At 44.1% G+C, this 23,764-nt stretch overlaps 3 protein-coding genes across 3 annotated transcripts in view; all 3 read right to left on the bottom strand.

The window, feature by feature from the left end:
• Nucleotides 1-267: 267 nt before the first annotated feature.
• On the bottom strand, nt 268-3,868 carry LOC134061811 (toll-like receptor 2). Its single transcript, XM_062517612.1, has 2 exons — nt 3,739-3,868; nt 268-2,890 (listed from the first exon to the last, which is right to left on the bottom strand). The coding sequence occupies exon 2, from the start codon at nt 2,881-2,883 to the stop codon at nt 520-522; it is 2,364 nt and encodes a 787-aa protein (XP_062373596.1). The 5' UTR covers nt 2,884-2,890; nt 3,739-3,868; the 3' UTR covers nt 268-519.
• A 1,468-nt stretch (nt 3,869-5,336) lies between these two features.
• On the bottom strand, nt 5,337-11,148 carry LOC134061810 (toll-like receptor 2 type-2). Its single transcript, XM_062517611.1, has 3 exons — nt 10,953-11,148; nt 8,802-8,877; nt 5,337-8,094 (listed from the first exon to the last, which is right to left on the bottom strand). The coding sequence occupies exon 3, from the start codon at nt 8,085-8,087 to the stop codon at nt 5,715-5,717; it is 2,373 nt and encodes a 790-aa protein (XP_062373595.1). The 5' UTR covers nt 8,088-8,094; nt 8,802-8,877; nt 10,953-11,148; the 3' UTR covers nt 5,337-5,714.
• Nucleotides 11,149-11,372: 224 nt separating this feature from the next.
• tmem131l (transmembrane 131 like) overlaps nt 11,373-23,764 on the bottom strand; it is a 37,732-nt gene continuing 25,340 nt past the window's right edge. Inside the window, exons 10-34 of the mRNA XM_062517610.1 lie at nt 23,458-23,513; nt 23,215-23,320; nt 22,993-23,086; nt 22,109-22,256; nt 21,770-21,940; nt 21,550-21,619; nt 21,287-21,410; nt 21,102-21,171; nt 20,814-20,923; nt 20,637-20,706; nt 20,029-20,159; nt 19,616-19,758; nt 18,932-19,118; nt 18,616-18,801; nt 18,322-18,468; nt 17,575-18,163; nt 16,653-16,783; nt 15,872-16,029; nt 15,228-15,428; nt 14,229-14,307; nt 13,785-13,897; nt 12,783-12,915; nt 12,543-12,619; nt 12,308-12,444; nt 11,373-11,901 (exon numbers count right to left, since the gene is read on the bottom strand). Of these exons, the coding sequence (XP_062373594.1) occupies nt 11,614-11,901; nt 12,308-12,444; nt 12,543-12,619; nt 12,783-12,915; nt 13,785-13,897; nt 14,229-14,307; nt 15,228-15,428; nt 15,872-16,029; nt 16,653-16,783; nt 17,575-18,163; nt 18,322-18,468; nt 18,616-18,801; nt 18,932-19,118; nt 19,616-19,758; nt 20,029-20,159; nt 20,637-20,706; nt 20,814-20,923; nt 21,102-21,171; nt 21,287-21,410; nt 21,550-21,619; nt 21,770-21,940; nt 22,109-22,256; nt 22,993-23,086; nt 23,215-23,320; nt 23,458-23,513 (3,719 nt within the window). The 3' untranslated portion in view covers nt 11,373-11,613. The remainder of the gene's footprint in view (nt 11,902-12,307; nt 12,445-12,542; nt 12,620-12,782; nt 12,916-13,784; nt 13,898-14,228; nt 14,308-15,227; nt 15,429-15,871; nt 16,030-16,652; nt 16,784-17,574; nt 18,164-18,321; nt 18,469-18,615; nt 18,802-18,931; nt 19,119-19,615; nt 19,759-20,028; nt 20,160-20,636; nt 20,707-20,813; nt 20,924-21,101; nt 21,172-21,286; nt 21,411-21,549; nt 21,620-21,769; nt 21,941-22,108; nt 22,257-22,992; nt 23,087-23,214; nt 23,321-23,457; nt 23,514-23,764) is intronic.

Genomic DNA, 23,764 nt, shown 5'->3' with positions numbered 1-23,764 from the left:
GGCTCATATTATTTATATTTGGATATAATGGATTAATCAAAACAGACAAGATTGTAACAAAATAAATTAATAATGGTTAACTATGATGTGCATATGTGGGCTACATTAGAAATAATATAATATATGAGGTGTAGGCTTGTATGCGTTCTGTCATGATTGCTGTTGCATTTTCACAGTTGCATGGTTTCATTTCGTGCACTGTTACGTTTAGTTAAAAACTACAGTGAAGGTCACAGATTTTGGTGTGAACGTTAGAACTTTATTAGTATCATATTCAGTGTGACATTAATACATGCTTAACAATATGTTGACTAAATATGGACATAAATGTCCATCACACTAAAGTCATTTAATTCTTGAATGTAAAGTATAATGTGAAATCATGTTTATTAAACAGCAATACTGAAAGCTCTATCTGGCTATCACCATTCTAAGATCAATCTTTTAAGATTGAACATGAGTCTGGGGAGTCTTAGCAAACTATGTCCCTTCGTGCTGAGCTGACCGTACCAGACATTATTAAGCCATTTGTAAAGTGTCTTTAAGAGACTGCCAGAATCTGGGTCTTTCATTGTCTTCCTCTGGCCATTCCAGATAGGTCCTTGAGTTCATGACCTTGCGCAGCTTGCAGAACCGTGTGGGAATTGTGGAGTCAGGGATAGGCTCCAGGAGGATGAGTATACCTGCATCAAACAGGCGGAAGTGTGAGTACTCCAACTCTAAGCGGCACCAGTCGCTCTGGACAAAGTGCTGGGTCACTATGAAAAGAATCCTGTGGCTCTTCTCCATGGCCGCCATGATACTGTCCGCAATCCAGCCCCCTGGTAGGAAGTCCCGTTTGTGCAGGCAGAGGCGGAATGGCGGCTGGGCACCCTCCAGCTCCGGCACCAGCAGCTCCTCCACCCACTCCGCATCATTCTCACTGTAGGACACGAAGGCGTCATAGCACACCTGATCCTCACGGGCCACAGGTCTCCGTTTGGCCTGCAGCCATGCCCATGTCATTCGCAGGTACCAAACCACGTGCAGCTTGTGACACATCACCATGGCACCAATGACGACCACAAGCACAAACACACACAGGGCAGAGAAGGACACCGCTGCGTGGCACTCGAAAACAGAGAGTTGGGCATCGCTAACTTTTGTCCCCCTCAGTGCAAATGGTGAACTGCAGATGTATGTCTGCCTACTGTCCTTTAAACTGACTAAATGACCAAGTTCATATTTGAAGAAGTTCACAAATTCACAAGAGCACACATACGTGTCTGTACCAGCCTCCAAGATCTTGAGGTCACCAAAGTTCCTGATCTGGTTTTGACTGAGGAATATGAAAGGGTTGCTCTTGATGTAGAGCACCTCCAAGTGGTCAAAGTGTTTCCCCTCAGGTAAGGTCTTGAATCTGTTTCCAGATAGATGGAGCTCAGTGAGGTCTGTTATGTTTTGTTCAAATACCATTAGGTCATTGTAGCTCAAATCCAGGATGTGTAGACTTTTAGGGAGACAGGAAGTCACTTCTCTTAACTGGCACGAGGAGAGATTCAGGAAGCGCAGAGACTGGGGCCAGGCACAGACCTTGGGCATAGTGCGGAAAACATTCAGGCTCACATCAAGGGCAGCCAGCTTCTCCATTCCCTTGAAGAGGTGGCTCAGGGTGTCAAAGGACTTCAAGTAATTACTGCTAATATTGAAAACCTTAATAGAGTGTAAACACAAAAATATCTGTCCATCACAGAGAGCTTCTCTCAAGGTTAAATCGGTGAATTGATTTTTGCTCAAATCCATGTATTCAAGATGTGTCAGGAGAAGTGTTGTTACATGAGGCATTGCAAAGACATTGCTTTCAATTAAAGACACTCTTTTCAGGCGCATGAGGACTTTTAGAAGTGGGTTTATCTCATGGAATGCAGGGAACATATAGAACTGATCCAGTTTCACATTTCTGACGTAAAACTCATCAACAAAGTCAAGTACAGGGAAGTGAATTGTAATATTTGGCTCTCCATAGAACTCACAATCCTCCAGTCCAATAGAGGTCAGCAGTGAGTGCTGGGTCAAACCATACAGGGTAAGTACGGTATCAAAACTGCAGCTTAGATTTCTCAGGAGGATGTTTTTGACACCTTTCTGAAAGATCACTTGAAAAGGCGTCAGTTCCTGTCTGCTGATTTTCAAATCTGACACGATGATTCTTGTCTCAGGGCGTGAAAGATCTCTCAAGATGTCTGTTGTAAGACTTGTGTTTGTCTGAAATGGACCAGCAATGCTAACAGTGACTTCATCAATGGAGTTGATTTGGCTGAAGCTACCTGGTTGGTAGCTCCGCAAATTGCTGCCATGAAACACAAAGCTCTGAAGATGATAGAGTCCGATGAAGCTATTTTCAGAGACTGAGGCAAGAAACTGATTCCCAACCATTAGAGTACTAAGCTGTGTCATTGAGCGAAACAGAGGCTTCCCCCCAACGGTTTCATACTCATTTCCCAAAAGATTTAGATGGTGAAGGGAGGAGAGACTCTTGAACCAAATGTCAGACAAATCATTTAAATGATTATCTGACAAGTCCAAAACCTCCAACTTTCTGAGAGTTGAGAAACCTTGCTCTGTAATTGAGGATATCATATTTCCCCTCAGAATCAGGACCTGCAGATTATTGTACTCAGAGAAGTCATCCTGCTCTATAGTCTTGATTTCATTAAAGGAGAGGTCCAGGCTTATGACTGATCGTGTGGAGATAGCAGGAACTTCTTGTAGATTTGAAGAGGAGCAGTCACAAACAAAGTTTTCATTGCATCGATCACACTTTGGTTTTGGGTGAGGGGACACCCACCAGCCCCAGCTGAGTGTCAGTAGAGTGAGTAAAACAAACATTTTGCACTCCCCCATGACAGATCTGAAAATACAAATATGAATACTTTTATGCAATTTCTATTAATTTTATCATTAATGCACAGTGTAGTCGAACAATATAACTGGAATCAGGTGGACACGAGTAGTTGAACGACATAACTGGAATCAGATGGACATACATGAATAGTTGAACGACATAACTGGAATCAGATGGACATACATGAGGACTTGAACAATATAACTGGAATCAGATGGACATGCATGAGGACTTGAGAGCATCTGGAGTATTAATCTTGTATTCAGTAACACAGGTATCAGAATGCAGCGTAAAACTGCAAACTGCATTTGCACATTAAAACAAATCAGCTTTTAGAACTTAACCCTAAATCAGACTCATATGAACTTACAGTGTAGGCACCTGAAGTGCAATACAACTGGAGGGGGAAATTGTGGCTTAATGTACAGTATGTTGAAGACCAACGTTTTTGGTGAGCATTTAGGCTTCTTGGCAAATTTAAATTGACATGTTTAAGAAAACATGCACTTATTTCTGTACCCAAGTGCAAGAATGTTAAAATGTGGCCAAATTTTCAATGAGGCAGACTCTGCCTACATGCTTTCTATGTAACGTAAATATAACTGTTATAACAAAAAAATAATAGCAAATTCCCCTCTTATTTAGAACAAGGACCGAGGATGACACCTTTTTTGAAAACCAGTGTGAATTGTTTACGCTTTCACTGAGAAGCTGACAGTCATGGTTAGAAGACTCTGCAGTAAACAGAGTTTCACTTCTGCTCAGTGTTTATCTAAACATATGAATCGCCTCCAGTATTTTGTGAAATTGAAAATGTAAAATGTTTTCACAGTTAAATGCATGAAGTAGCTTACCTTGAGAATATTTTGAACTTGGTAAAATCAGCAGCTTTCAATGTAATATTTGAGTAGCCTATTTATAGGAGGACCTCATGTAGAGCCTCTTGTGGGAAGTTATGACTCGTGTCTATCAGTTTGAATCGTCTACTCACTAATGTTTTAGAGTTGGCTACTCTTCCTCCTTTGGTCTATAAAGTCCCTGTCACATGTCAGTAAAGCCATGTTAATGAATTCATGCAGCAGATACAGTGGGCAGAAAAAGTATTTGAAATCATGAAGTTGACTAAAAAGAAGAATATAAAATCATCTTTTGGAATTTTGATCTTAATGCCTTAATTGAAAAAAAAAGAATAAAAATCCGACCTTTAAGGACACCAATTTTCTTTGTGAATGAAGAATGTATCGTAAATAAATAAATGTTCTTCCTTAAAATACAGGGGTCATAAGTATTTGACCCATATGTTAAATCCCCATAGAAGCAGGAAGATTTCTTTTATACATTTTCATTTTTAAAGGCAAAATTTCATGGATCCAGGATACCATGCAATCTAAGTTCCCTTGGCCTTTGGAATTAAAATAACCCCACATCATCACCCTTCACCATACCTAAAGATTGGCATGGTGTTTTTTCTAGCATATCAGCCTGTTTGATGCTCATTGAGCTCAATGCAAATCAAACCAGCTAATAGGCTTACTGGGAAAAAAAACACCATTCCAATTGTATGGTGAAGGGTACTGTATGTGGTGATCTGGGGCAATTTTAATTCCAAAGGCAAGGGAAACTTATCAGGATGCATAGTATCCTGGATGCATGAAATAGCTGACATTTTTAATTAAGGCATTAAGATGAATTTCCAAAATATGATTTTATATTCTTCTTTTTAGTCAACTTTAGCATGGGTTCAAATACTTTAAGAAATACCAAGAAAATACACACAATAGTATACGTGATAATTAGGATTGATTAAACATAAAATATAAAACACTTTTTGCATTGTAAGCAGCCACTTTATGTAAAGTATTAATTTTCTTTGCCATGAATCACCATCAATAGGGGAATAACTAAAACTGATTCCATAGACACATGGCTATTTAGCAAAATTGTGTTTCAGAGACGAGAATCAAGAGTTGTCATTTGCTTGCTGTTTTGTCATTCAATTGCTAGTTTTCTTTTGTCCTTGCAATTAATGTGTTGGTGCTTTTCCTCTTTCATGTGTTTGGTTCCTTTGTGTTACCGTTACCAGATGTAACCAAAAACCCAAGACATGGCACAGACTGCTGCTGTGATTGGATTGGTCTGATATCAAGGGAAGTAGCTCTGATGGGGCAGAATTCACACCAGAAAATGAAAATGGGGAAACATAACATGGCCCACATTACTTATATATAAATATAATGGATTAATCAGAATAGACATGATTCTAACTAGATGAATAATGGTTAAAAATATGTGCAGATGTGATGTGTAGGCTTAGACAAGAAATAATATCATATGAACTACCTATGCTTTCTTTTATGATTGCTGTTGCATTTTCACAATTGCATGGTCACATTATGAGAATGTGCACTGTTACATTTAGTTAATAAACTACACTCAAGGTCACACATTTTGGTATGAACTTAAATTATAGAACTTTATTAACAATATCACATAGTCAATACATTTTCAGTGTGACATTAATATAAATGCTGAACAATAAATTGACTAAATAAGGACATAAATGACCATCACACTAAATGTCGGCATTTAGTTCCTGAATGTTAAGTATAATGTGAAATCATGTTTATTAAACAATAGTAAAGATAAAGCATTATGAAATTGACTAAAGTCCCAAGCATTCAGGTTTTCTGGTTTTAAAAAAGGAAACAAAGCAATCCAATTTCATTTGTTTCTTAAAAAACAGTTGTTGATGCCAGTCAATGCTTCTCTATGAGATGAAGCACAATAGATACTATGTCCCTTCGTGCTGAGCTGACCGTACCAGACATTATTAAGCCATTTGTAAAGTGTCTTTAAGAGACTGCCAGAATCTGGGTCTTTCATTGTCTTCCTCTGGCCATTCCAGATAGGTCCTTGAGTTCATGACCTTGCGCAGCTTGCAGAACCGTGTGGGAATTGTGGAGTCAGGGATAGGCTCCAGGAGGATGAGTATGCCTGCATCAAACAGGCGGAAGTGTGAGTACTCCAACTCTAAGCGGCACCAGTCGCTCTGGACAAAGTGCTGGGTCACTATGAAAAGAATCCTGTGGCTCTTCTCCATGGCCGCCATGATACTGTCCGCAATCCAGCCCCCTGGTAGGAAGTCCCGTTTGTGCAGGCAGAGGCGGAATGGCGGCTGGGCACCCTCCAGCTCCGGCACCAGCAGCTCCTCCACCCACTCCGCATCATTCTCACTGTAGGACACGAAGGCGTCATAGCACACCTGATCCTCACGGGCCACAGGTCTCCGTTTGGCCTGCAGCCATGCCCATGTCATTCGCAGGTACCAAACCACGTGCAGCTTGTGACACATCACCATGGCACCAATGACGACCACAAGCACAAACACACACAGGGCAGAGAAGGACACCGCTGCGTGGCACTCGAAAACAGAGAGTTGGGCATCGCTAACTTTTGTCCCCCTCAGTGCAAATGGTGAACTGCAGATGTATGCCTGCCTACTGTCCTTTAAACTGACTAAATGACCAAGTTCATGGTTGAAGAAGTTCACAAATTCACAAGAGCACACATACGTGTCTGTACCTGCCTCCAAGGTCTTGAGGTCACCAAAGTTCCTGATCTGGTTTTGACTGAGGGATATGAAAGCATTGCTCTTGATGTAGAGCACCTCCAAGTGGTCATAGAGTTTCCCCTCAGGTAAGGTCTTGAATCTGTTTCCAGATAGATGGAGCTCAGTCAGGTCTGGCATGTTTTGTTCAAATACCATTAGGTCATTGTAGCTCAAATCCAGGATGTGTAGACTTTTAGGGAGACAGGAAGTCACTTCTCTTAACTGGCATGAGGAGAGATTCAGGAAGCGCAGAGACTGGGGCCAGGCACAGACCTTGGGCATAGTGCGGAAAACATTCAGGCTCACATCAAGGGCAGCCAGCTTCTCCATTCCCTTGAAGAGGTGGCTCAGGGTGTCAAAGGACTTCAAGTAATTACTGCTAACATTAAATGCAACAAGATTTAACAAAGCCCAATGACCATGACAAAATGCCTCAGTCAATGTTATATCACTGAACTGGTTTCTGCTAATATCAAGATATTCAAGACTGATAAAAAGGCGTGATTGAAAGCATGGCATTGCAAAGAAATTGCTATCAATTATAACAAGCCGTTTGAGCTGAGATGCAAATCTCAGCACACGAGGGCACAAAAAGTTACCACAGAGGAGTGCTGGAAAGATATAAAACTTTTCCATTTTTACATTTTTTATGTGTGTTTCACGAATATGGCGAAGTTCGGGAAATTCCACAGAGAGGGTTGTTGGCTCTCCATTAAACTCTGAATCCTCCAGGCCAATGGAGGTCAGTGCTGACATGTGTGTCATAGCAAACAGTTCACCTATGGTGTCCATGTTGCAGCTTAGATTTCTCAAGAGAAAGTCTTTGACATCCTTCTGAAAGATAATTTGAAAAGGCTTCAGTTGCTGCCAGCTGATTCTCAAATCTGACACAATGATTCTGGTTTCAGGGCGTGAAAGATCTCTCAAGATGTCTGTTGTAAGACTTGTGTTTGTCTGAAATGGACCAGCAATGCTAACAGTGACTTCATCAATGGAGTTGATTTGGCTGAAACTACCTGGTTGGTAGCTCCGCAAATTGTTGCCATGAAACACAAAGCTCTGAAGATGATAGAGTCCGATGAAGCTATTTTCAGAGACTGAGGCAAGAAACTGATTCCCAACCATTAGAGTACTAAGCTGTGTCATTGAGCGAAACAGAGGCTTCCCCCCAAATGTTTCATACTCATTTCCCAAAAGATTTAGATGGTGAAGGGAGGAGAGACTCTTAAACCAAATGTCTGACAAATCATTTAAATGATTATCTGACAAGTCCAAAACCTCCAACTTTCTGAGAGTTGAGAAACCTTGCTCTGCAATTGAGGATATCATATTTTCCCGCAGAATCAGGACCTGTAGATTACTGTACTCAAAGAAGTCATCCTGCCCTATAATCTTGATTTCATTAAAAGAGAGGTCCAGGCTTATGACTGATCGTGTGGAGATAGCAGGAACTTCTTGTAGATTTGAAGAAGAGCAGTCACAAACAAAGTTTTCATTGCATCTCTCACACTTTGGTTTTGGGTGAGGGGACACCCACCAGCCCCAGCTGAGTGTCAGTAGAATGAGTAAAACAAACATTTTGCACTCCCCCATGACAGATCTGAAAATTAAAAAAATTGATTAGTTATATGCAACCTTTCTGAATTCTATCATTAGTGTAATGCACAGTGTAGTTAAACAATATACCTGGAATCAGATTAAAGAGGACTTGAGAGTTTATGTAGCATTAATTGTAATCCGTTATCAGAAAGCAGCATTGAAATGCTACATGGATTTGCACATTAAAACAAATGAATTGTCGGAACTCAAACTTAAATCAGGTAAATGCTTATAGTTTATTAGGCCCGTACATAAAAATCTGCTAAAGAACCTAATTAGGAAAGAAAAATGTCTTGTCCTGATGGTCTTTGCTCAAGATTCTGAATTCAACCAATTATTCAGAATAGGGATATTGTGTTTGTAGCCAAATTTGGCCAAGGACTGTCAACAACAATCAACAAGACTTTAGGTTTGGGTCCTTTCTATTTATCGTTCGTACATAAAACTGTTACAAAAATGAATGACAAATTCTGCCCTTGTTATGAATGAGGACCCAGGATGTCAAATTTTAAAGAGCCAGTGTGCCAGATGAAACCATGAAGGAATGGTTTACGCTGGCCAGTGAGCAGCTGATAGTCATGGTTGGAAGTAATCCGTAATAAACAGAATTTCACTTCTGCTCAGTGTCTATCTAAGATGAAGTGGCCTATGTTTTGTGCAACTGACAATGTAAAATATTTTCACAACTGAATACATCAAGTAGCTTACCTTGAGAATATTTCCAACCTTTCAAAAATCAACAGCTTTCAGTTTTTAGTAGCGTATTCACAGAAGTCCATGTTGTCTGAAATGGGAAGTTTGAAAATAAAGACGTTAGGCAGTCAGTGGTCATGTTCTAATGCTCACAAATGTTTCACAATTTGGTAATCCTCCCCTATGGGTCATTCCACCTCAGTTCAACAGATTTTAGAGAACATTTCTGCTTGACCATGACCATCTCAGATTTGCTTCAAACCTTTACCATCTAAAGAGTAACCATTTAAACTAAGTTAGCCAAAATATTAGCTTGGTATACCTAATACATCCAGAGAAAAAAAATTTTTGAACATGGTACCCCCCTTCAGATTTTTGGCACATTGCGCCCTCTTCTAAATGCAGCAAAGTTCAGATGTCCTTTTCTCAAAAAGTGTTCAAGCTAAGGACTTCAAATTTTCTGTGAATAATGACCTATAGATTCCACATATAGCCTACATTTGTAAGCTGTATGTGTTGATACGGACTGTGTTTCAATCTTGTGAAATCAGAAGAAAAATGGCAGATTTTTCAAACCCCCACATTGGGTGCCCCAGTACACAATTTATAAACAAAATGTTTGGCAAATGGTTATGTCTCTACAGATGTGTTTAAGCTGTCTTTGACAAAGTAATTAAGATGTGTCTATATTGCATTTTTGTTGGAAGTATTGTAAAACAAAACTGAAAGATAATCAATTTGGATGATATTTTATCTCCCCATTATTTCATGATTTCATAATCCTTGTCTTATTCCTAAGTACCAGATGTGTATGTCTTATACTGTTAAACATTAATTTTTTTATTTACTTGCTGGGTGATGAACTAATAAAATATTCCCTGTATTTCCTGAATAAGTTGCTGATGTCACTATTTAATGCCACTAGATAACACTATTTAGTGATAACGGCAATATATTGTTATAATAGACCAATATTTCAAAAATAGCATTTCAATAACCATAGCCATAATACCATCTTGAAATGTCACAGTCTAAAAGCTGATTCCATACTCTTTATGGAGATGTGTTCAATTCATTGGTATAGCTTGTCATACCCCTGTAAAGGGAAGATAAAATATCATCCAAATTGATTATTTTTCAGTTTTGTGTTACAATATTTCCAACAAAAATGCAATATAGACATATCTGAATAACTTTTTGAAAGACAGCTTAAACAGATCTGTACAGAGACATAACCATTTGCCAAACATTATGTTTATAAATTGTGTACTGGGGCACCCAATGTGGGGGTTTGAAAATCTGCAATTTTTCGTCTGATTTCACAAGATTGAAACACAGTCCGTATCAACACATACAGCTTACAAATGTATATGTGGAGTCTATAACTAGCAATCATTATTCACAGAAAATTTGAAATCTTTAGCTTGAACACTTTTTGAGATAATGACATCTGAACTTTGCTGCAGATTTAGAAGAGGGCGCAAATGTGACAAAAATCAGGAGGGGGGTACCATGTTCAAAAATGTTTTTCTCACTCTGGATGTATTAGGCATACCAAGCTAATATTTTGGCTAAGATAGTTAAAATGGTTACTCTTTTAGTCTTTAGGTGGTACAATTTTAAAGCAAATCTGAGATGGTCAAGCAGAAGGCATTTGTTAAATTGAGGTGGAATGACCCCTACAGTATGTCAAATTCCCACTGAGGCAGGCAGATTTTTATTTTTAAAGGCCAGTTATTTCAGGGATCCAGGATACTATGCATCCTGATAAAGTTCCCTTGGCCTTTGGAACTAAAATAGCCCCACATCATCACATACCCTTCACCATGCCTAGAGATGGGCTTGGTGTTATTTCAGAATCTATTGGCTGGTTTGATGCTCATTGAGCTCAATGCAAATTTCATTCACAAAGAAAATTGGTGTCCTTATAGTTTGGATATTTCCTCTTTTTTTACTTAACGGCATTAAAGGAGAGCTTGGCAATTATTTTAACTTAATAAACCTAAAATCATTTGGATGATTAAATGATCTGTTCCTGTGAAAATTGTGACTTTCCCTGCTCCCCTAGCCTCCCCAGAGGGAAAACCAACCTTGCAACATTGGGATTTTACCGTCCTGGTAAGAGAAGAGAGAAACAGGAAACTCGTTTTAAATCGTGTTTCTTACCTTGTATTACAACATCCACATTATTCTGCTGAACTAACTAGCGAAACGGTCAGAATAAGAAATAGCACTACAACTTCTCCAGCTGAGGAATATAGCTTTAAGATCAATTTCCAAAAGATGATTTTATATCCCTCTTTTTAGTCAACTTTAACTCTCTTGCCCATCACTGTATCTCTTACTACCGCCCTACGTTTAGTTCCCATATAGCTTTGTTCCTTTAAGTCAACTGAAGTGTTTATGACCTCAAAAGAGGAACGAATTCAAATCGGTGCAGACAGGTCTAACTCCACTTCTCCACTCTCTTCATCGGAACAACCTATTGGCTATGCAAATATGATCATCAAGATGAAGGCTGCATGGAAGTTAAACACAAAGCAAAGGGAGAAAGTGAGCAAAGGGAGAAAGTCGGAGTCAGCAATATCAAATACAAAACTTTTTTTTATTTTTTGATCAAAACTGCAAAACATCTAGAAAAATATACAACATATGTTTAACTTCTCACGACATTGAATGTTTGAGAAAAAAAAGGTAACAGAAGAACAAAAAAAAAAAAGAATATTCACATTTTTCCCCATTATTGATAAAAGCACATTCTTCGGTTGTCTTTGCCGTCATCGTAAGTTTTGCATCATTGTTCTTTTTTTTTTTTTTTGTCAAATTGTCAGATGTCACCGCAGTAACCCGAGTCGTTTGACAGCTGGGAGTTGGAGCTGCGGCTGGACGAGGAGTTCCAGATGTCCAGGTTCATGTGGGGGCCGAAGGGGTTAAAGCTGGAGTACTGCTTGGGAGGGCAGCCGCTGCCGGGCTCCCGGCTGAAGGAGGTGTGGGGGGAGACGGGCGCCGAGCGCTCCTGGTGGAAGTGGCTCTGGTAGGGCTCGCTCTGAGGGGTCCAGATGGAGCCGAACAGGCTGGACATGGGGGAGAGGCTGCGCGTGCCGGGGAAATAGGGCTGCAAGAGAGAGAGGGGGGCGAAAAGAGGAAAAGGGGATTTACAAAAAGAGAAGTAACAAGACCGCTACTTTTTCTGTTACAGGAAACATCTGGTTTCATTACATGCACTTAAAATAGTGGTGATTAGTGAGGCGTTGGGAACCAACGTCATGTATAATTACACAACTCACACAAGTATAATAGGTTTGTAGTAGGCTACATGCATTTGAGAATGCAAGGAGATGACATGAACACATCAGACCACTTTACTTGTATAGGACACAGTCCTATTTAGTTTGTCATAGGTATTGACATCTGTTGTTCCCCCAAAATGAAATGAATGACCATTTATTCACTGGTGCTGGTCACTCACACCTGCTGAACACCAAGAGCTCCACCACATGTTGCAGCACTGAAGGCCTCACCTTGCTGCCCACACATCCGGCCAGGTCCCAGGAGGAGGGCGCCTCCTGACCGCCGTCCTCCCCCCATGCTGGCTGATGGCTGAAGGGCACTGATTGGCTCTCGCGACACGCGTACGCATTCTTGAAGTGGGCATTCCCTAAGTGGCCAAAGACATAGGTGTAAATATGAGAAATGCCGTTTGGAGGGCGAAGATCAGGTGTAGAGAAAACGACCCGACTCCAGAGACTCACTCACCTGCTGCCATGTAATTGCTCTGGCTGTTGTATGGGTAAGTGCTGTTGCATTGGTTGTTCACGCCAGGCCATGGAAAACTTTAGAGGAATGGCAGGTAAAGCAGAGAAAGGTCATTTATACTCAGCAGACAGTGCTCTGAGAAAAGCTCTCCAGAGTTACATTAATCCTGCAAGAAGCTAATACAGTAAGAAAGAAAGAAATATCTTTTTCAAAAGTACATAAAGTAGTAGGGGATCTTACCCATTGTAGGGAGAAGGGGTTGGGCTTTGAGGTACGAAAGGCAGCGACTCGGTCATGTTGTACCTGAACTCGTTGGTCAAAGGAACAGAGGGAGCAGACCATGTCTCTTCTGGCACGTATGAGCTGGCCACATCTAGGGACGCAACAAAAAAGAACCACTTACACTCCACTTGGCTCCATATAGCTAGCTGTGTAAATAATATAGTGTAGCAATACCACATACTGTGGATGGTTATATCAAGCATAATCAATACATAAAGCCAAACTGGTCAAAACATGGTTTGTCATGAGCGTTCTCTTTTTGTTCCTGGAGCCCTCAGAGCAGTGAATGTTGTGCAGACTCTGATTTGATATGTCCAATTTGACAACACTTTCCCACTCTATCTGCATCTGCAACCTCTCATATGTAAGAAGAATAATTTGCAGCTACCACTGGACTACAGATATATATTTAATCTTCTTCAGAAGGGTACTGCAGGGCCCCGGCAGTGGCGCAACTGGCTGGGGCACCTGCACCGTACGCCGGCGACCCGGGTTCGATTCCCGCCCCGTGGTCCTTTCCGGATCCCACCCCGACTCTCTCTCCCACTCACTTCCTGTCATTCTCTCTACTGTCCTGTCCAATTAAAGGCATAAAAAGCCCAAAAAATTATCTTTAAAAAAAAAAGAAGGGTACTGCAGGTCAAATGACCAGATGCTCCAGGTGCACTGTTCAAGTGAACTTTGAGAAGCACTCAGAGAGAGCAAAGGGCATTGAAAATGAAACTAAATTCATCAAGGCATCCTGTGACACAGATCCACTCTCATTTAAAATGGCTCCTCCTGGGTCCTCTTTCCCATCATACCACCAAATGTCATGAAAATTGGGCCAGTAGCTTTTGTGTAATCCTACTCACTGTCAAGTGAAACAGACAGACAGACAAACCACACAACACTAAATCCGACCTCTAGCAGCATCCTCTAGCAGAGGTAATAAACTGAGCAGCAGACATGATATCTTACCCATACTCCTGTCAGGCCCTGCTGCCACGGCAGCGAAGCTTGGCGCAAAAGTAGGCACAGGGGGCGCGGGCTCTGGCATTTGGCACACTTCCTTCCGGTACAGACAGTTCATGCTGGGACACACACACAGGTGAGGTCAGTTCCACACACTACTCTTTACCACCGCCGCCACCACCACAGCTTAGGATCCAGCCATGACCTTAGAGGGGTTTTGCTAAGAAGCTAAGGCTTATGGACTATGGATAATCTCAATGTACTCAGGGATGTTTATAGTCATAAGAATACTATCTATTTTCTGGCATTTGTGGTATTACAAAATGATGGCATTTGTGGTATTACAAAATTATCTTTGTTGCCATTTGTAATCACAGATTTAAATGGGAATATTTGAGCAAGACTATCAGAAGTGATTTATGATAAATTGACTTTATGTTGTAGTCTCACCTCTGAGTTTTACAACTGGGATTGATAATCTGATGGCTTTCTCGATCTGCTGGGTGAAGGTTGTTTTGCATGTTGTCTCCTAGAGAAAAACATTGAAAAGGATATGCAATCAGTTTAGCTCAGACAGCAATGTGACTGCAATGGTTAGAGTTTAATGTGAGGAACGTATAGGTGAAAAGCCCTTTTAACTACAGTGAGCACTTCCATTAGGCTGCGTTTACACCAGCAGGCCTAATGCACAGTTCTGATTTTCTGCCTACAGTATACTGTTTTTGGACTGCCTGTTTACATCTACATTTGAGAGTGGCCCATTTCAGATATTTGCGTTTACATGGCTCACTAACTTGTATAACACTTGAGACTAGCCGCATTCGCACCAGAGGAATTTTGGTCACCGAGATGAAAACAAAGAAACAGACTGCACTGCAAATGCACAAAATGAGCTTGCATTAGGGTATGTCAGTGGCTAGGTGTTTACCTTAGTCTCCAAGTATCTTGAGAAGTCCACAAAATAAGCTATCGTTTTTATTTTAAGGCGAAAAAGAAAGTGACAAGCCAGTAGCCTACTGCCTACACTGCAGCCTTTCCATCTCCGTTTTCATTTTAAATACACTGTTCTGCCGGTCGTGGAAACTGAAAGCAACATTGCATGCAATGTAAATGCGAAACTCAACAGACTATGGGCATTTTCAATGATGCTCAAGTTGAAAATGACAGGGAATATCCAATCTGCCTGTTTAGACTGCATCGCATTGGTACATACTGTATCTGATTTATTTTCACATATAAATGAGGCCTGAAACCAATCCGGAAATATCAGAATCCATGTGCGTTTTTCCTGTTTACATGTCTATGCTGCATGTCAGAATTTTGCCACATGAGCAAAAAAAAAAAGCCCACTGTGGGGACTTTATTTCCCCATTTCAGTGTCACTGGTGTGTGTGTGTGTGTGTGTGTGTGTGTGTGTGTGTGTTAGGGGAGGAGGATGAGTCTACTAACTTTTGCGGGCCGGGTTGGCACAGTGCTGCCGTGTGTTGGCATCCCTGTCGCCCTCCATGCTGCTGGTGCTGCTCCAGCTGCCCCAGCTGCCCCTGCTGGCCCGCACGCTGCCCGATGAACTGCCCGACGAGCTGTCCGAGCCCGACTCCCACCGTGGCTGGCGCTCAGGGCACTTCCTCCTGGGCCGAGCCAGGCTCAAGCCTGCCACACACAGGAGAGACCGCATTACAACACAATATTAACATTTCAAATAAATGATCAACAAGATACTGCAATTTTCTATTCTATTTGCTAAAAGTGCGGAACTTCATACAGCTTAGTTTGTATGCAGAACAAAATAGCAGTATGATTAATGTTGAAGTGTTCAGAGCTAAGGTTGATTTTGAGCATGATGAACAGTCGACTTGTAAAGGTTCTCTGGGAGGAGTGACCTCTGTAAGTAATGAATCACTGGTTTCATCCTCAACAGGAACACATCACACAACAATTAGCTAGTGATCATCAACTAGCTCGCTTTGATGATCTCCACTTTATGAAGACAGAACAAAGGGAAGTGAAAAATATTAACAAAGGAAATGAGAACTGGCGAACTACACCACAGAGCATGACTGAGAGTGAGTGTGGCACGGCCTTGGCTGACGCACCGTTCTGTTTGAGAGAGCAGTCCAGGCTGGGTCCTGCCTTCGGTAGGTCTGGTTTCACGCTGGAGCAGTGGCCGCGCAGCCTGGGGGCAGTGCGTGGGTCTCGGTGCTCCGGCTCCCTCTCCCTCTCGGACAGCACCGCAACACCCGCCTCTGGGACCCTGTGCACGAGCCAAAGCATGGTGTTAAAGCCCCCCTGGGTACTGTACATTTCCCCCCTCTGCTGGAGAAAGTGTGCATGCTATTTTCTATGAACTGCGGAATAAAAGTAACGATAAAGCACATGGATTTGTTTACAAGCTAGCGAAATGGTTAGCATATGTTCAGCAGAACAATGTGGGTGTTACAAGGTAAGAAACACGATTTAAAGCGGGTGTCCTGTTTCTCACTTCTCTTACCGGGACGGTAAGTCCCAATGTCATTGGGGACGCTAAGAGGAGTGGGAAAGTCACCATTTTCACCGGAACAGATCATTTAGTCATCCGAATGATTTCTGAACTGGTTTATTAAGTTAAAACAGTTGCCAAGTTCCTTTTTAAGACTGGACGTTAACTTCATAAGGCCAAGACAAACAACTGTATAGCATACTAAAACAGCAGCTTTAGAGGCCGACTAGATGACATATGGAAATAGGCAGCAAGCAGGGCTTTTCATAGCTTAATGCCACCAGCTCACTTTTTCCAGGCAAGGCAATAGCTCTCGAGGATTTAAGGTTCAACACACGTCTGTGGCAGTGTACTGTACTGTGCATGTGCTGTGCTGTACGTCTCCAACCCACACGTACCCAGTGGTCATATCCGTGGCCTTCCTGCGCCCCTTCCCCGAGCCTCTCTTCCCACTCTTGCTGTTGGCTACTGGGGCGCCAGCGTCGCTCTTCTCCACTCTCTTCCGCTGGCCGCCAGGGCCGTCTCTTGGCTATGAGAGAGAGAGAGAGAGAGAGAGAGAGAGAGAGAGAGAGAGAGAGAGAGTTAGTGATTCAGAAGAACTTGACGTACTAGAGTGGATTGCTTGATTATCTATTCCCACTTCACACGTATGAGAGGAGATGAATCATTCACACAGTAGAACGCTTTGCATAGCAGCTCTACAGAATTCATACATATTTCCACCAGAGAATTTCCATGACTTTTCTATGACTTTTCCATGATTTTTTCACAAATTTCCATGACTTTTCCAAAACTTTTGGGGTGTTTTTTGTTTTCCAAAACCTTTCCAGGCCTGGAAATTGGCATTTTCAAATTCCATAACTTTTCCAGTTTTTTTTAAAAACGTATGAACCCTGGGTCTATCTTTTTTTATATTCCATTCATATTCCAAACTTTTCAATATTTCAGTAGTGACTCCTATGTTAGGGTTGTTTGTTGTTGGGAGTATTTCATAGTGTCATTCAAGACTTAATATTACAACATGCTGAAACTTTGGATGCATAGTGGCCTTCCAAATACAAAACTGTGCAGCAGAAAATCACTTTCTCTGACAGTGTATATTCAGAAAAAACATGGACTTGGTGTGTAAAGGCCTTACTGGTTGGTGTGCATTTACTACGTGGTGATATACCATTAAAAAACGCTTAAAAAAGGAGCATATTCTGGTGTGCAGACTTATCATTCCTTCCTGACATAATTATGCTTGTCTGTCCAGCACCCAGTTTGTAGCACTGTTGGATGTGCGTGCGGTACACCTGAACGCTTATGGTGTGCGCTTACCTCCATCTCCATGTTGTCCCTTTTGGCCATGTCCCTCTTCCCTGCGCTCTCCTTCTGCGGGGCCACCTCGGGGAGTGGGCTGGCCTTGAAGGCCGGCGCCGGGCAGGGGTTCTGTGGGAAGATCACGCGCGTTTCCATGGGAAACATAAGCGCCTCCTTCTCCCTGGGCTCCTTGAGCGGCGGCCTCTTGTCGGCCGGGGCCGGCCTCTCGTCCAGCACGTCGTGGCCGAGGAGGATGCTGCTGTTGTTGTTGTTGCGCGTGTCCATGCTCTGCTCCGACACCTGCTCGTCCGGACGCTCCTCGTCCACGGGGAGGCTCGGAGACACGGGCCGAGGGGACGGGGAGGGGCTGGGGGAGGGAGGGGCGGCGGCGGCGGCGTTCGGGCTGGCGCTCGCGGTCACTTTGTACTTCCCGTAGAGGACGGACACTTTGTGCTTCTTCTGGGGCTGGGCGGGGCCGGCCGAGCTCTTCTTGGAAGAGGCCTGGCTCCTGGTCGGCCCGTTGGCCACCGCCGGAGAGCCTCGGCCCTTCCCTTTGTCAGAGGTCTGGCACGGGTCAGTGTAGCTTTTGCAGCTTCCTTTCAATTTACTGAGAAAAGGAAGCACTTTTGTTAGGAATCAAGTAATAAACACAACAGTGATTACACTTACATCTGCCTAATGGATTATTTCTATATGATTGGATTAACATGCAATAACGGCTCGGGCTCTCTTTTGTAAGTCTCGAGTGCTGTTGGACTCCCTTACCAGACGCCATTGGAGGAGACGTTGCTGACGACCCCGTTTTCTCGTGAGTGGGAGTTGTGGTTGCTGCGGTGGCTTGAGGAAGTGAACTCGCTCAAGATGTACTGCGCCTGGTGGAACGCCATCAGACACACGCCAGCCAGGGAGAAACTGGGCAGACACAAGAAAATGGCAACAATGAATAAACACAATACAGTTCAGTCAGTCTTCACAGAGCCAGGTTATTGTGTTGAGAAGATGAATGGGAGGGACAGGTGAGCGTCAGACAGCTGTATGGAGGCAGGGGCAGGTACTGACCAGGTGAAGACGAGGGTGACCACCCAGAAGGACTCCTCCCAGCTGGGCCCGGGCACCACCTGAGCACAGAGCGGCAGCATGTGGTGCGGCAGCGTCACGTTGAGCGTGAAGGGAAACGAGGAGCCGCGCGTCGTCACCAGAGTCAGGTCCCTGATCACCCACGAGGACGTGAAGTCTGGAGTAAACCTGCACACACACACACACACACACACACACACGCACCATAGTGAGAAGCGAGGATTGGTTTATTCGGGTGAGATGGCCCTTATGCATCTTCTCAGCCCAGGCATACGGTATGTTGACAGAGCATACGTACGCTATGGTGATCTCTGAGGAGCTGTTGTAGTCCAGAGTGAAGGATCTACACTGTAGGACTTCAAAGCCAAAGCCCTGGCACTTGTAGCCATTGATGTTCATGGACATGACGGTCAGAGGTAGCTCGCCTGCATTCTCCACCTTGAAGCTCTTGCGTATCGCAAACAAGGGCTTGTTTGTGCGCACACCTAGGACAAACAGAGAATCAGAGCATTTAATACAACTGCACTGTTGGAATTTCATATCATACAAGTGTTAAGCAGCATTCACACCAAGAACAATAATGATAACGATAACTATAACCATAACAACAAAAGCGTCCACACTGGGCAACGATAACAAAAGTCTCTTCTTGTGTTAATGAATGTGATGGCTAAAATGTTATGGGTTCTGATTGGCTGTTAGCTTTTTTATCGTTCTCAAAATCGCTCGGAAAGTGATCTCTTACGATAACATCATGAAGAACAATATCGTTATAGTTTATGTGTGAACGTTATCATTCATATTAACGAGAACGATATTTGTTTATAGTTATCGTTCTTGGTGTGAACGACCCTTTACACTTTTTGTCAACAGTGTTAATGCACACACATTAAATGCAATTCAATAGCTAGATATGCACGTTAAGAAAACAGGGGTTCCAGAACAACACAATGCTGCCAGTGGTCAGCGGGCGGGCCCTCACCATCTCTGCACTCCATGAGCGTGGACTGGGGCACGTTGAAGCGGAGCGACGCCCCGGGGCCCGGCAGCTTCCCCCCCACACGCAGCAGCTCTTTGGCCCCCAGGCCCTTCACCGTCACCATGTCGAAAACGGTCAAGTTGTTCCTATCAGACAAAACACATCCTCACTAAACAGGTGTTCAGGTGTGTGTGTGTGTAAGGTAAGGTAATTTTATATGTACCCGAGGGTAGATTTGGTTGCAGGTAAAAAAATAAATAAAAATAGAATACGCTGCTTACACACACATAGATGACATTAATGACACTGACAGAAAACAGTAACATAACAGTGACAACAGTGCTCCTGGATAAACACATGGATAAAAAGTATACATACAGTATGTGTATCCAAAAGTGTGCATGTGTGTGCCCTACCTGATGAGCAGTAGGGAGGTGACGGGCTTGTGCTCGGCGGGCGTGTAGACCACGGCCACGGTGCGGCTCTCCCAGGGCTGCAGCAGCAGCCGCAGGCTCCCGTCTGGACCCGCCTGGACGCCCTCGCCGTCCTGCACAACAAACCAACACCAAAGATCCTTCATTACTGACAAGATAGAGCAACATAATGCATCTCTATGGAAGCAAAATTCGAACAGTTCTTGTCTGCTTAAAGAGGCGCGTCGCAAAGTCGTCATAGTGGGATATCGATCGGCAAGCAGTTCAGTTCGATTGTTTCTAGGTCTGCTTAAAGGGGGAATTCGCCCCCCTCCCCTTTGCGAAAACAGAACGCAGAAATGTTCCAACGTTTGCGCCTCTCGCTCCGCTTTAACCCTCTCTCTGCCAACACTCAGACACCGCAGTCTGCACACACACACGCTGGGTTGAGCTCTGGGCTCTGGACACTAGCACAAGAGGATGGGATCATACAGTAGCTCCTCTCTTATAAACATGCTGGGTTGAGCTCTGGGCTCTGGACACTAGCACAAGATAGGACCCTACAATAGCTCCTCTCTCATAAGCATGCACGCCCACACCTCTTCCCATACCTTGGAGTCAGCAGGCAGGACACAGAACTCTGTGGTGGAGATGTTCACAGACAGGGGGCTGATGTTGAACCTGGTACAAAAATAACAAGAATCTCATTACCGTCTTCACCATAGCAAATAGCATAGCGTTGCAATACTGAGTGCTGTTGTGGTGGCTGTGGTGGGAGGCTGCAATACCATTTAGTGAGCAGATCCAAAGCCTCCAGCGGAGCAGGGTAGGAGGACAGGGCTCGGATCTCCACGGAAACAACAGAACCTGAAGGATTCTTCAGGATCAGGCTCTTCAACTGAGAGAGAGAGAGAGGCCTTTGAATTAGTAACACTCCCCTGCAGATATGCTTCATTTCAAAGAGATGACAAGCCTGGCAGAAAACAATCTACCGATCGCCTGTGGATCTAGGTGGGCAGAGGCTTCAAAACTCTATAAAGTAGGGCAGGGCTGTGTGTGGAGAGAACATTGCTTACCTTGCTCTCGTTGACCGGAGTGGCCCCAAAGTCCAGCGGGGAGCTGCTCTGCACAGGGAGCCTGGGCCATCTAGTGACACAAGACAACATCAATACACACTCCGGCCGCGCGTGGGGCAGAAGCACCGTCTCAGGGCTGCCTCTGCAGATATGGGTGCAGGTGCGGGTGCAGTGGTGGGGTTTACCTGCAGGGCAGCTGGTCTTTGCGGTTCTGCCAGCGCGAGTGGACAGTGGAGGCCAGGCTACTGTCTGCACTCCACAGGGCAGAGGCGGACTGCAGGAGGAGCGTATGCTGCCACTCAACTCGACCTGGCCAATCACACGTCAACAGCAGTCTCAGCACAGTCCAATATACACAATGCAACAACATAACAAGAAAACCACAGACAGACAGAGTAGTTGCTCGTACTCTGGTCAGTGATGTCAGTGATGACCGTGATGTCCTTACCTGCTCTGGACAGCCTGAGGGAACAGGGACGAGCACACTCTGCACCCGTCTCAAACAGAACCTCTCCCAGCTGCAACCAGAGGAGAAGGACATTCACACCACTGGGTAACAAGACTCAACAAAGCAAAAAGATACACTTGCACTGCCCGACAATGAGAGTGAAAAAGAGGGGTGGAAAGAAGAGAGAGAGAGAAAGAGAAAAAAAGAGAGAGATCTCTACCTGTGATGCAGTGGAGCGGACATGCAGTGGCACCACCAGAGTGAGACCTGCCTTGGACTGCAGCGTTACCGTGGCAATGAGGTTGACAGGCAGGGTTCTGTTGAGGAGCTGCAGGGACACAAGCCTCCAGCAGCCAGAGGGCGCTGTGACGGGCCGGCTGAAGTCCACCACCTGGGCACAACCACAACACCACTGCTGACTCAAAACCGCCTCACTCACACACAGTCACCAGCATAGAGGGGCGTTCAAGGCACTGACCCCCACGGGCCCTTAAAAGCGGTCAGTAAAATGAAGTGGTTGAGTAAGCCTGCTGGGAAAGGAGGGGCATGAGGCCCTTACCTTGAGCAGGCCAAGTGCTTCCTGAGGGATGGAGACATTTGTGATGGTGAGAGGGAAGCCCAGGAGGTTGGTGAACCAGAGGTCAACGAGGTCACTGCCTCTCTGCTGCTGCCTCAGCTGAAACAGCGCCGCCAGGTCAACACTAGACCTACAGGGAGAGAGAAAGAGAGAGGGAGAAAGAGAGATATAGAAAAAAGAAAGAGAAAGGAAAGAGATAATTATATTAGACATTTTTTCCACTATACTCCCGTGAAATTCATAAACTGCACTGAAGTGAAGCGGTGATGTCCAAAGGGAGATGCAACGGAGACTTACCTGTGTGTGTGAGGTTAGGTAGACCCCTGTTTTGAGCGGGGACTGAGGTTAGGTAGACCCCTGTTTTGAGCGGAGACTGACCTGTGTGTGTGAGGTTAGGTAGACCCCTGTTTTGAGCGGAGACTGACCTGTGTGTGTGAGGTTAGGTAGACCCCTGTTTTGAGCGGAGACTGACCTGTGTGTGTGAGGTTAGGTAGACCCCTGTTTTGAGCGGAGACTGACCTGTGTGTGCGAGGTTAGGTAGACCCCTGTTTTGAGCGGAGACTGACCTGTGTGTGTGAGGTAGACCCCTGTTTTGAGCGGAGACTGACCTGTGTGTGTGAGGTAGACCCCTGTTTTGAGCGGAGACTGACCTGTGTGTGTGTGGTAGACCCCTGTTTTGAGCGGAGACTGACCCGTGTGTGTGCGCGGTAGACCCCTGTTTTGAGCGGAGACTGACCTGTGTGTGTGTGCGGTAGACCCCTATTTTGAGCGGAGACTGACCTGCGTGTGTGCGGTAGACCCCTGTTTTGAGCGGAGACTGACCCGTGTGTGTGCGCGGTAGACCCCTGTTTTGAGCGGAGACTGACCCGTGTGTGTGCGGTAGACCCCTGATGGAGGCGTTGCCCAGGAGCTGCAAGTTGATCTGGCTGGAGCACGTTCTGCTTGGAGCCACAGTGGAACCTGAACGCAGAGCAAAGGACAAGGAGATTAGGGCCAGCACGGCCAACACACCTGGGGCCATTTCTGAAAGGATTTCTCAAGAGGCAACTGAAACTAGTGTAAAGCAATCATCAAGTAAAATCCCTCACTTTTACAAGACAGTGAGGATACATGAGTGAAGTTGGTTGCAGAGGTCCTCAGTAGAACTTGGTTGAACTCAAGAGCACTTCCTATTTTTGATAAGAGCTGGATATCCTGTAGGGAAACAAAAACAGATATGTTATAGCATGTTCTGACGATTCACTACACAAGGAAAACATAAAACAAACACTTAACGTAATTACAATTCTCATCCTTGGGCCATTAATCATCTCACATATATAGTCACCTACCTTGACAAACAGCTTTTTTGTTCCTGCATTCAGCATATAAACATCTATTCTGGGAGCTGTAAAGAACAGAGATGAGAAACTAAATTACAGCTTTAATTACAGTACACTCTGGTCAACACTGGAGAACTACAGTGGAGATGCAATACTTTCTGTCGCCCATAGATGGCACACTCCCCTACCTAAAACAACTCCCCTCATATCAACGTGTCGGAACACGTAGCACTTTCTGACATCACAACATTTTTATGTGCCTTTGCCAAAGAAGTGATGCATGGGGAGGCCCCCATTTCAGACACTCCGGCAATAC

Source organism: Sardina pilchardus, chromosome 2, assembly GCF_963854185.1.
Source record: "Sardina pilchardus chromosome 2, fSarPil1.1, whole genome shotgun sequence".
In the NCBI taxonomy this organism is placed as follows: Eukaryota; Metazoa; Chordata; class Actinopteri; order Clupeiformes; family Clupeidae; genus Sardina; species Sardina pilchardus.
The sequence above is the reverse complement of the archived record's forward strand: the minus strand, read 5'-3'. Positions and strand labels throughout refer to the sequence as shown.

What these genes read in the sequence shown, in the direction of transcription:
- LOC134061811 (XM_062517612.1), bottom strand. Translation starts at nt 2,883, where the DNA reads ATGGGGGAGTGCAAAATGTTTGTTTTACTCACTCTACTGACACTCAGC.
- LOC134061810 (XM_062517611.1), bottom strand. Translation starts at nt 8,087, where the DNA reads ATGGGGGAGTGCAAAATGTTTGTTTTACTCATTCTACTGACACTCAGC.